At 36.2% G+C, this 13,549-nt stretch overlaps 1 protein-coding gene across 1 annotated transcript; it reads left to right on the forward strand.

The window, feature by feature from the left end:
- The first annotated feature begins 702 nt into the window (after positions 1–702).
- On the forward strand, positions 703–12,906 carry Np (serine protease notopleural). The gene is made up of 6 exons (XM_071599650.1): positions 703–1,017; positions 1,675–1,920; positions 6,054–6,231; positions 9,129–9,400; positions 10,019–10,173; positions 12,742–12,906. The coding sequence occupies exons 1-6, from the start codon at positions 783–785 to the stop codon at positions 12,904–12,906; spliced, it is 1,251 nt and encodes a 416-aa protein (XP_071455751.1). The 5' UTR covers positions 703–782.
- Positions 12,907–13,549: the final 643 nt, after the last annotated feature.

Consider the following 13,549-nt stretch of genomic DNA (forward strand, 5'->3'; position numbering starts at 1 on the left):
CCAAGCCACCGACCGTGACTGGAGGAAAGCCTAGTACCTTAACCACACCTAAACCATTGACATCTAATCCTAATAAAAAACCACCTGTACTTGGTGACGATCAGATCTTGATCACTACTACTCAAACAATATCAAGTTCTACGGCTAAACCTACTTCCAAACCGACGCTACCTAGGCCAACATCGAAACCGACTGTTAGACCAACATCGAAACCCGTATCTAGACCAACTTCACGACCAATTTCAAAACCAACTTCGCGACCAACATCCAGACCCACCCAGAAGCCAGGTGCTAGTCCAACCATAAAGCCAAGTCAACCTAAGCCAAGTGCTAGTACCACTGCTAAGCCCGTGACAAAACCGACCCCTAAACCTGGTGCCAAACCAACAGCTAAGCCCATACAAAAACCTGACGTGAAACCGACAACAAATACGACACAAAAGCCCACATCCAGGCCGACTCAAGCCAAACCCACTCAAAAGCCAACTCAGCGGCCGACTATTAGGCCTTCACCTCAAAAGCCTACTCTTCAGCAGCAAACTTCTAAGCCTACTTCTAAACCGATCACGTCTAAACCAACTTCTAGACCAACGACTACGACATCGAAACCGACGCCTATAAAGACAACAACCGCAAAGACAACAACATCGAAGCCAACAACTCCAAAACCGATAGCCCAAAAGCCTTCTAGCAAACCGACTGCTGGCCCCTCGACTATCCAGACGCCACAGAAACCATCACTAACCGAGGCAACCACACAAACACCAGCATTGACATCGACTATGGTCTACCCCTCAGTTGGATCATCCGCTCCAACCCCCAGCACAATTAGCACCCAATCGGACACTGGGACAAAAGCTCCCTCTACTATCCCCGAAACACAGACTCAGCTTAGCAATGAAATACCTCCAGTCAAACCAGCAGGCCCTTCGGGAGTGCAGGCTCCAGAAGCAGTCGAAGAGGATACAAATTCAATCGCAACCGGAGGATCAACTTCTGCAACCACTGCAAGCCCAGGTACTCACCATAAGAAATAAATAATTCTGAATACAATAGGGTTTTTAATTCCATCTGCCAGCACTTTGCCATAATGATAAGATAAACCACCTAAGAGTATGGTGCTTTTACTAACTATTGGAAAAATCAAAGAATCAGGCCAGCGTCCTCTCACTGTCTTTGAAGTTAAGAAGAAGGAAATGATGAAATTTCGAAATTTCACTTACTAGGCAAGCAACTATTCAATATTTCATAATTATTGATATTATTGCAGAGAATATTTCACCCAGATTTAAAATTATGGAAGATTACTAGCAAAGATATGATATACGAGTACAACTATAAAGTGCCCGGAATATGAATAATTACCACAATCAAAACTTAAAATTTAACAGGTAGACTAATAATATGTGAAACATGGTAGACTGTATAAATTAAAACTTCTATTTGTAAATATTACTAAAAATTTTCTCATTTTTATTTGTAAGATGAATGTTTAATATTTGTCAAAATTCTCAATTGCAAGATTTTACATTACGATAAGTAATAGCTGATGACTCCATCAACACTTATGACAGTGTTTGGAGCCAAATATTAATAAAAATTGATATCATGCTACGGAAAATAAAACCAATCAATAGAACGGACAGACGGCTGATTCTCATTTTCTTTCCGTAGTATCAACTCCTGGCACGGCGTCTCCAGCAACTTCAGAGACCACGTTGACCACGGAAGGACAGACAGAGAGTTCGGTTCCTAGTGTCACGACTCAGGAGATACAAACCACGGCTGCCAATACAACCACTGGATCCACAACGAGTGCCAATAATGGGACGGATTCCATAACAACCTCAACGGAGACTCCAACGACAACGGAACTACTTCCAGGAGCTGAACTCCTTAATATGACCAATTATCGCGAAGGTATTCTGTCGTGAAAGCTAATGGGAAATACGCTTTGAATTTCTTGAACTATTAAGTATACAACTAAGAATATTTTGATCGGGATATTTATTTAATTTTTAATATCGCCGAAACTAAGGTGATTGGAGTCTATTCACAGATTCGTGCTTTTTAGTCATACTTCCTTAATGTTTACAACTTAACATGTCAACTTTCTAAGACTTCAGCATCAAGCCTACTTGAGATCGTCCCATCACCTATTTGATTAAAGCCACTGGGATTATGCATTATATTCGTAAAGAAGTGACTCTAATATTTTAAAATTCTTTTCATTTCTGTGCTAGGGAGAAAAACGAAGAAAATGGGTCGATGAGAAAACTAGTACACTTCCTAGTTTGTCGATTGCATTCAATTCCTGTGTTGGAATGATTTCCAGGAAAATTCCTGTGCCGGAATATAAGGGAAATTGTCAGAAACGCTTAATCTTTGATTGGAGAAAGAATTTTCTAAACAGCATGAAAAACGTTTTCAAAAACATTTTTTATTCAGTAGTTAGCCGTAAGTAAGAATAATACCAGGCGACTGGTGCTGAAGCTGATGAACGAATAAGGCAAAAACCCTTTCAAAAAGTATCTAAAATTTCTGACAAAATTCTATATACTGAATAGTTATTTTTTTGCTTCCGCTTTTCATGACATTGCATCGTTTTTTAAATAAAAAATAAGTAAAAGCCATTTAGATTTTTCGTGCATAATAGTAATAACAGCGATGGTATCATTTCTTTTCGTTGGGTAACATCCGTTAGAAGTCCATGTACTGGGAAATAAGGTCTCGGGGCCACGACAAATGCACACAAATCACTACGGTATCTTGTGCATGAAAGCAATAAATTTCGTCTGACTACCCAGTAAGTTAGTTATTAGGGGAGACGACCTACAGCTGAGGTCAGGTGCAATAAAAATATTTCCCTATCTTTAGTATTTGTAAACCATTTCATTTTTTCAATGCAATACAGGTCATTTTGTATGGCCATGGTAAAAATTGAGTTTAAATTTTCTTTAGAGCATTAATTATGGGTGTATAATAGACAAAGGGTCATAACAGAGTTCAACATATTACAATGAAGCTGTACCGTGAAAAAAATATTAATCAATGATATTAAAGGATGCGCACTTATGTACAACCACGGTAGGATCAAGTTTAAAGGCCCAGAGCGCCATTTGTTCCATATTCATTTCTTCTTCAAATGAAAATCACGTTACCAAATATTATACAATTCTTAGAGCGAAAATAGCTATATATCCAAAAAACAAAGAAATAGGGCTACGTCCAAGTAATAGTCCTTGTTGCAACAGGCATTTTATACTAAATGATTTCCAAAGATAAAATGATTCACACTGAAAAAATGGAAAAGTTACGGTTAACGTTGAAATAGTTACAGACGAAATAAAATTAAAAAGGTAAGCAGTTGGTTACATCACAAAATCCATCATGTTAACTCAAAAACTGTGCAAATCCAACAATTCATGTTGGAGTTGATATCAAATGGATGCAAAATTAGCCTAATTTTCACTCAAATGTTGTTTAGCAAAGGGGACACCTCTGGTGGTCCGCGCGCCTCTTGGGATCCTGATAAGCCTTTGACATGCTAAAAGGTTTCCAGGGACCAAACCACCAGAGTTAACAAGAAACCCATTATTGAGCTCAGATTCGAACTACGATCTGTGGGTTGACAGGCCAGCGCTTTTCCCAAATTATTAATCTGGCCGGCAATATAAAACAAATATTTTACTTGCCTATTCCAGTTTCCAGATGTACACTTTATCAATGCCAATAATCATCAGCTGTTAAATTGGATCTTAAATACGAGGGCGGTTCAATAAGTACCCGTGTTAGAAATGAAGAAACCATTTTTTCAAAAACTTTTTTTTTCGACGTAGTCTCCTTTTAGAAAGATACACTTCTCCCAACGTTACGGCCATTTTTTTAACCCCTCCAAAAAATAGGATTCGTCGAACTTTCCAAAATACGCCTCTGTCTCGGCGACAACTTCCTCGTTTGAGCTAAATTTTTATCCGCGATCCATTTCTTCACGTTAAGGAATAAGAAAAAGTTGCAGAGACAGATCGAGTGAATACTTCGGGTGCGGCAGTTATTCATAACGTAGTTCATGTAGTTTTCGAAGTTGACAGCCGGATCAGCTTGTTGTCCACCGTGCGCAATCGCGGCACCCATCGGGCCGACAATTATTTTATCGCCGACTTATCATTTAAAATATTAATTGCCGTTCTGGTCGACACACCCACGGTCCCTGCTACTTCGCGCACTTTCGTTCGTCGATTAGCGAGAATCATGGCGTGGACTTTTTGAATGATTTCCTCGGTAACCACGTCTGCCGGGCGTCCTGGTCACTCCTCATCAAAAACAGATGTTCGTCCACGTTTAAATTCGTTGAACCAATATCTAACGGTGGTCATAGATGGCGAAGTGTCCCCATAAACAGCATCCAACTTTGCTTTTATCTCCTCGCATTTCTTCCCATCCAAAAACAAAAAGCGAATTACCGAACGATACTGTTATTTTTCCATCTTAGCGAAAATCACGAAACACGTCTTACTCGAATGGCTGCCAAATCCAAACTAACCTTTAAATCAGTCTGAAATTTGTTTCACCGTCGTTTGATTGATGGTAGCACACGATGATAACATAAAATTCCCTCAGGAACGCCCTTTGTCATCAAACACGGGTACTTATTGAACCGCCATCCTAAATTATTTAAAATAAAAATAAATTATAGTCATAATATTTCATGCAACCATTTTACAGCTCTCGAAGTAAATGAAGACAGGATATATATCCATCCATCACATCCGCCACAAATAATTAATTTCTCACGTGGCACCTTTGCCTCCAACCACATCCAAACCACAGTTGCTGCACTTCCTCATATCTCCCGGGCTTCTTGTGTTTCTTTTTAGAATCATCACGTTAGCCATATTAGATAGCCATTGCGGTGTTCTTCTTCATTTAAAGCTATATCCTCACTCATGTCTTGTGATTCAACCCTTCACTATTCCTTTGGCATGCAAAATCGTGATTTATATTCGCAAAATTACTTCCTCTTAACTGGGATCACCTTATTCTTTCGACGCCATAGCCTCCGAAGCCGATTTACATTTTTCATTTGGCACTTGCACTACGATTTTATCATCACTTATAAAATCTGTGACTTATAATAAGCTGTATTCATTATCCTTTTTTTCTCCAATCCGATATTTTTTAAATGGATTATTGTATCATATTATAAAATAACTTCATTTTTCAACCCTGCTAATGGCCTAAAAATTGTCTAAAGATAAACGCTTTTCTCAATGCTTCTATAGATAAAGAAAATAGTCTCAGGTCCTACTTGGTAGATTTTCATCACGGTAAGGATGAATGAAACAGCAATTTCACAAGTATCTTTCATGAAACACAATGTAAGAGTTCTAATTGAAGACTATGATGCGTAGCTTTGCAACTGTACGACCCATATGATATGAGTTTGTAATTTTCCGCAGGCTAAAAAGACTTTCAAGTCTGTAGGAAATCACAAACTAATTTAATATAGAAATCAAACAATTCCATGAAGTGAAGGCTAAAAGTGTGCTAAAATATTAACTGTAGTCGTACATCATTGAATAATCTCATGTAATTACTGTTTTTTCTTTACGCATGTGATAATCTATATAGTTATTAGATCATGCAATTAAATTTTTGAATCTGTAAACGAAAGATTTAACCATAAATTTTGAATCAATCGGAAGAAATAAATTTCAATGGGGAAAATTTACTTCTTAAGCATAGAGTTTTAATAATTTAAGATGATAAGTTTGAATTGTTTGAATTTTTTAAGTAAAATGATTTCACTAAATTATCGTAATTTTAACTGTTCAGATGAGAAGCTTCTTCAGCTTGTTCATGAGAAACTGTCGAACTGTACTAAATGAAACCGTTAACTTTTTTTAATCCTATCAGTATCTATTAAATATACTTCTGGATTCTCAGACGCGGATACATTACGCCATCTTGAAATTTGTCAAATTTTATGAACAGTATAACCATGATGATTACATATGCACTAAAGAGTGCATTCTTGCATTATATTTCTGCAGTGTGCGGACGTCGCCTTGTGCCAACATCACGTATTGTCGGCGGTGCCAAGTCCACATTCGGAAAATGGCCCTGGCAGATATCACTGAGGCAGTGGCGAACATCGACGTATCTTCACAAATGTGGAGCAGCGCTACTCAACGAAAACTGGGCAATCACTGCCGCGCATTGCGTCGACAAGTAAGTACAATATGGGAGGAGATGAGTAATCAGTCCCTCCAAGAATAGGTCATTTGACATCAATTGAAAAAGTAATACCGAGCTAAACAAATTTGAAAGGGACAACTCGAATTATTCAAGATTATCTAATGAAAGGCAAAGGCATATGCAAAATTAAAACATCTCTGGAATTTTTAGTTCCACCATTTAAATTTTTGTCCTTGTTACACACTTCTGATTCAAATCGTTTATGTATTCAGTACCTTAATAATGATGTCAATCACAAAAATTCTACGCCTGCTACTTTTGCTTTAATATTATCTTTCAAATGATTAGTTCAATAACTTTCAGAAATTAAGAAAGAGGGAAGAATCACTTGCTATGGAATAAAATAAGTCGCTAATTCCACGATGAAAGACGAGCAAGCAACACAAATTATTTCGCAGACTTAACAACTTTCAGAAGGGATGCATATAAATAATTCTTCCCGTGATTGAGAAAGTTCTTCACACAATTGACGGTCCATTTTCATCTTCATGAACTATTACACAAATTGTACAAACATTCCATAATTGTCTTCACAAAATAAATGTGATTAATTTGTCATTAGCATATAGCGTGGTTAGCGGTATATACTATATTTATGAATATGATGAGAAAAGAGGCTATTGAAATAAAATTTATAATACAAGTTGAAAATAGTGCTGCTCGCAATCAGGTGACCATTAGAAATTGTAATATTAATTGAAGAATTTACAATATTCTTAACAAAATGCAAGTTAAACATGTATAAAGGGAATGGTGCATTACATTATCTAAATATTAAATATTAAGTTGGGAAAACTAATTAAAATAATACAAAATGAAATATAGTATTTTTGAAAAACAGGTTTCCAAACCCAAAATAAAAAAACTTATCAATAGATGGACGGTTCATGAGTTAAAATTGAAGTATTTAGCTTTTTATTTTTAATTAATGGTTTAATTAAAAGCTTACTTTATACGTTTAAAAATAAGCATGAACAACGACATTATTCAGTGTATGCGAGAAAATATAATGACTGCATTGAAAGGGGCAATGTGGGTAGTAGTAGTTTTATGAAAGGTGAGCGACAGGTAAGGTTATTTGCGGCATTAGGGATGGATGGGAAAGAAGGGGTGAAGAGAAACCCGACGTCGGCATGAGCCTACTCTTGTCTGAAGACGCCAAGGGGTCCGCAGTTTAACGTCCCATCCGACGGACGTCGAAATCACTCGTAGTGCTCTCCACAGAACACCTCAAGTAGGGATCGAGATACCACTGAAAAATATTTGTTGTCTCCAGGATTTGAACCCAGGCCATTTCAGTAATAAGCATGTACGTTTTCTTTACTTTATTTAACATTTATATTTTAACTTTCAATCGTAAAGTAGTTTCATCCTCTTAATTAATATTACTTAAAAATACGATTTTTCAAAAGCAGATAATCAAAACATGCATCTAAATTTAGTAAATTGGGAAAGTATTTTTAATATTTTAACTGCCAGTCTGTAAATGAATTAAATTTAGCTCGAATTCAATTTTTTGTACTTTTCTGTGATATTTCTTTCAATAATTTCCGACATGCTTCTTCACGAGGGTTAAGTAAAATCGATACCAACGCCGAAAAACTATATGCTAAACCATAATAACTATAAAAGAATGTCACCATTGGTCAGCACCATTAAGTTATTAACTCCTTTAACCAGTCAACATTTTGCATGTGGTTGTGATAAGTTCAGAGTCAACCTTTAAGTTAGGAACTTATTCACCAAATGTTTATTCCAATTACAAAAAATGTACAAAAAATAATTTTATATTGAAAGTAGTCTTCATCATGAAATTTATATTTGCATGACAATTTGATGGAAAGAGTTTCACAAAAAGACCAAACTGTTATATACATTCACCTACGCAGAGCTACATATTTACGATTATTATATTAAACATGGGGACGGGAGTAGAGGTGGCGGGTCTGCCTGTGAAGCCGAAGGTCGCAGGTTCGATTCCTGTGACGGGTTTTTCTAAACAGAATTTAAAAAAAAAATAGTACCGGGGGAAATGAACATCAAAAAGAAGAAAACTAAAATCCTTAGGGCGTGGAAGAGAGAATCTGAAGGCAGATATCAGATATTACAATTCGAGGGGTGAAACATTCGAGCAAGTGGAATCCTTCGTCTATCTCGGCAGCAGCATAAAATGGGTTAGAAGAAGTTCGACCGATATCAAGCGAAGCATAGCCCAAGCTAAGAACGCATTCATGAAGAAGAGGCAACTACAATGTTCAAAGAACCCTAAGGAACCCTTCCCGGAAACAAGGAAGCAATTCTTCAAGACTTTCATGTGGAGCATGGCGCTCTATGGTTCTTAGACTTGGAACATCGGAAAAGTGGACCAGCGGAGAGTAGAAGCTTTGAAAAATGGTGCTAGAGGAGAATGCTGAAGATTAAATGGACAGGCAAAGTACCAAATGAGGTAGTATATAGAAGAACAGAAGATGATAGGACCATATGGAGAACTCTATGGCAAAGGAGAAATAGGCACATTGAGGCACAATGGATTCATTAGGAATTTAATAGAAGGAAAAATAGAAGGGAAGATTCCAAGACCAAGGAGCATGTACATAGGACAATTAAGAAGGAAAGAGAAGAGAAGGGTAAAACAGAGAAGGTATCACGGGTTGATGGAATTGACATTGACGCAATAGAGTAGAATGGAGGGCTGCAGTAAACCAATCCTAGAATTTAAATACTGATGATGTTATCAAACGTATATAATATCAAATCAAAACATATAATAGCTATAAACTTTATTTATACGACAGTAATTTTCTTAATTAAGTGACATTTCATGGTTTTGTTAATCATACGATAACCATTTCTCTCTTCCGTTTATGTAGCGTGCCTCCTGGGGACCTTCTCCTGAGGCTTGGAGAGCACGACTTGTCCACAGAAACCGAGCCTCTAGGCCATCTGGAACGAAGGGTGCAGCTAGTTGCCTCTCATCCTCAGTTCGATCCCAGGACTTTCGAGTACGACCTCGCACTACTTCGATTCTACGAGCCCGTGACACCATTTGCAGCTAATGTATTGCCGATATGCGTCCCGGAGGATGATCGTTCCTTCGTTGGGAGCACCGCTTATGTCACGGGATGGGGAAGACTTTACGAAGGTATCTCATCACCAATAAAAACAATCTTTTCTTTGACTAAAATATTAAATAGTTTCTTTATATTGATTGTCGCCAGTACTTTAAAATTAGTTTCCTATTAACTGTATTTAAAGTGACGCTTATACATCTTTCATCTCTTTTTATAATCTGGGTTCAGGTAATTTAATTTTTATCGAGTACTTTCCACTCATATTTGAACAAAAAATCCACTGCATTGGTATCCAGGATCTAGAATCTCCTTGTATACTACATTGAACAGCCCGGTGTGCAGCAAAAGCTCATCACAATGACGCATTATTAAATAATGCGTTCATAAATGTAATAAACAAGGAATTAAAGATGCTAAACTTAGCAGAGCTATACATGTTTATCAAATGCAGACAGTTAAAATTGTTTCAAAATCAAAAGAGATCATATGTCCATAAAATTTAATGATTAACTCTACTTAAGAGATTAAATACCATTATTTTTTTATGCACGTACATGGAGTTTCCTCATACAACTTCGTGTAAACAAAAAAGTATTAACTTCCAGTTCTTAATCAAGCTAACGAAGGTACGCCAATTATTCAACTCTTTTAAATCATTAACACCTTAAATCTAAATTTTAACACAATAGATGGGCCCCTACCAAGCGTTCTGCAGGAAGTCCGTGTCCCGGTCATCAACAACTCGGCGTGTGAAGGAATGTACCGGAGCGCAGGATACGTGGAGCACATTCCTTCGATCTTCATTTGCGCTGGATGGAAAAAAGGCGGATTCGACTCCTGTGAGGTAATTAACATTTCAATCCTCTCCTCATATTTTCGCTGAAAGAGAATGACAAAGTTTAAGTAAGATTTTGAAATCTTTCTGGTAATTGAATTAACGTATGAACAACTTTTAAATTTTAAATAAAAAATTAACCAGGGTTTTAAATGTAAAATTTAAAATAAATATTATCGTAGGTATTGATCAACTGAATATATTCATAATTTAAGGTTAACTAAAATGTAAAAAATAAATTCACAAACAATCTTTTAAAATGGCAATTTCTATTTTCTGTGTTTAATCTATATCAGTACTTTACTTTCTGTGTTTAATCCACATTTTCTTCGTAGTTTTCCATTGAAATCTGTTGAATACCTTTTTTCGCAATTCTCCCTCAAGAATAGTCGATCACATACAATATTACTCTGAAAATTGTTTCACCTAAGAAAAATTATTTCCTTTCTTCAGCATATTACAATATTCAAAAAATAAAGTGCTTCACAAATGACGTTTCTTTTATATATTAATGACCACCATTGAATAAACACCGTCGGAAAAAATTCATAAAAAATAGCAAAACAATATATTATTCAATCACCAAAACACCTGGTTTAAACACCGCAATACCTACGTACACGAGGTTAATTCCAGTAGATACAGGCCATATCAGTTAGTATATATTATGTTAAAGCATAAATTTAAGAATAGCGTGATTAACTCAAATAATTGCCCGAGAGCTGATGCAGATTTTAATCACAATATAGAGCACATGAAACGTAATCGTAAATGTAAGAATAAGAGAACGTAAAGGAGCATGAACAAATAGAATGAATAAGACTCAATTTGGGCGAAAAGGAAGGAAAAACAGGGGGCCGTTGATAAAATTCTGAGGGAGGATAAGGGGACGGGTATGGTAGGAGAACGTTGTACGTAGCTCTCTCTAACTGTGAATTAAATAATAAAATTGGGAAAGAAAAAAGGGTTAGATAGCCATAGATTACAGAAGATATGATTAGAAATATATATGCAAATTAAAAATAGAAAAACGTGAAGACATTTGGGAAGAGGAATGTACAGAGAGCTAAACAATGATTTTTAGGCGAGAAAATAACAGGGAAAAAGAAACATGGTGGAAGAGGAGATCTAGGATATGGAGACTATTCAGAAACAGAGAAAAATGGAGATGTGAAAGAATAATGAAGATTTACAAATGATAAAACGGTTTTAACTATTAGAAATTCAACAGGTACAATATTAAGTGGTGCAAAAGAAGTTTTGACAAGATGGAATGCATATGCAGAGAGACACTAGAGTAAAGATAGGTATAGAAACTATACGGAAAATGCCTATCAGTATGGATGCCGAGAGGGAATATTATGTCAATAAAGGTAGTTTAGAACCAGGTATACGTACATGACTGCGAGGTGGAAAAGGCATTCAAAAAAGGGACTCGAAAAAGGCTGTTGTAAAATCATTGCAGAAGTACTCAAGATTTTGGAAAAATTGGAAGGAATGGGTTCATTCTTAGCATTTACAGATATCCTCACTGTATGAGGGAGAAATGTGGCCGGAAAACTCTAAACATTAATGACACCAATCCCAAAAAAGGAAAAACAGCAGCTGTTCGTGAAAACTTAAGGACCATGCATTTTATTTCATCGGCGGCGAAGGTAGTACTCAAAACTACAAACAAAAGACGAGAAGAGAGCAAACCAGTGAACTGAGAAAAATATTTTGTTTCTACATCTCTTTTTGTCTAAAATTTTAGATACTTATAAGAGTGTTCGGGATGCCCTGAGAACAGGAATTCGTAATAATGATATAATATTATATAATAATATAATATTATATAATTATTTCGTAATAATGATATTCGTAATACTACTTCTTTGTCAGGAGAAATTTTTATCAACAATACCAAGTTTTCTGTGTCTAATGCAGGTCATTAATGACTGGAACATTTATAGCATTTTAGCAATTAGCGAAATTTCTGCAGATAAGGCATAATCTATTCTCCTTTTTAATTTAAATACAGCAAAAATACGTACGGTAGATAAATAACATGATGCTACACTATAGACTACAGGAATATATTATAGTACACATGACTCAATAAGCTCACAAATGAAACTTATTGATTTTAATGCTAAAACTAGCGAGTAAGGGAATGTGAACGAAATCGAATTCATACAAGTAAATGCAAAGCGCATACTATTAATAACGTATGTAACTAGACAAATTCTGTCTAAATGAACGTTATGGAAACATAATTTTACTGCCAAGTAATAAGGCATTCCTATGATTCTCCGTAAGAGATACCCGATAAAATATATTTTCCGTATATGCAAACGGTATTAATGAAATCCACTTCCAAAAGTACACGGAGGCAATTAAATATTTTCTAAGCAAAAAAATGTCTGCAAAATTATTTTTCATTGTCTAATAATGTCGTCCTATTTGTGCTTGAGTAGCTTAAAGAAATATTTCACATTACTGAGGTACAATTTTGTTTTCGAATGAGGCGATGGAAATATTATTTAGCTTGGATTCTTTATGCTTAACGTGGATAAAGCATAAGTATTTCTATTTCAGGGAGACTCCGGTGGCCCAATGGTGATTCAGAGAGCGGAAGATATGAGATGGGTGCTTGCCGGCGTCATCTCCTGGGGCATCGGTTGCGCTGAACCCAACCAACCTGGAGTTTACACGCGAATTTCTGAGTTCAGGGGATGGATCAATCAGATACTTCAATTCTAAAAAACTGGATCGGATTTCGTGGCATTCATCATACACATTACTTAGCTGAGTGTCTGAAGCAAACAACCAGGGAATCTATGCCCTGGTGGAGGAATACTCAGCATAGCTCTGGGTTAACTGAGGAAAGCAATAACTACAAGGAGATGCTGTGGAATTATTGTTTTCGGTCGAGTTCTTTCAAATAAGAAGAGCGAGAACAAAGAGTAAAAACTCATCCATGCCTTGAAAAAAATAGGTATCCTTGGTGTTTAGTAAGAATCCAAAAAGGTTTTCGCGTTAGAATTGATCAAGTTTGAAAGTAAATACATACCTGAATAATGAAAACAATGTTCAGGAATATGTTGAAGCAAGACGAATACACATATCAGGTGAACTAGTAAAATTAGTTCAACATGGCTGTACGGAGGATGAAGGATAAACATAAAAGTTCGGCCACATAATCAGGAGCAATTCAATGACTTAAGGCTCAACTTAGCGCAAATTCATTATCATTGAATGAGTAAAATTTGCATTTTTTTCTCAATGAATTCATTACGGTACCACCAGTTTTGATGTATAGGCTCAAAATTCCAGGTTATAAATATACATACCAATTTATCAGAGGGGTAGGTGGGCTAGAAAGGAAGGAAAGAGAGGGCAGAAA

This window comes from Hetaerina americana, unplaced genomic scaffold (assembly GCF_022747635.1).
Source record: "Hetaerina americana unplaced genomic scaffold, ioHetAmer1.1.p SCAF_1, whole genome shotgun sequence".
NCBI classification, from domain to species: Eukaryota; Metazoa; Arthropoda; class Insecta; order Odonata; family Calopterygidae; genus Hetaerina; species Hetaerina americana.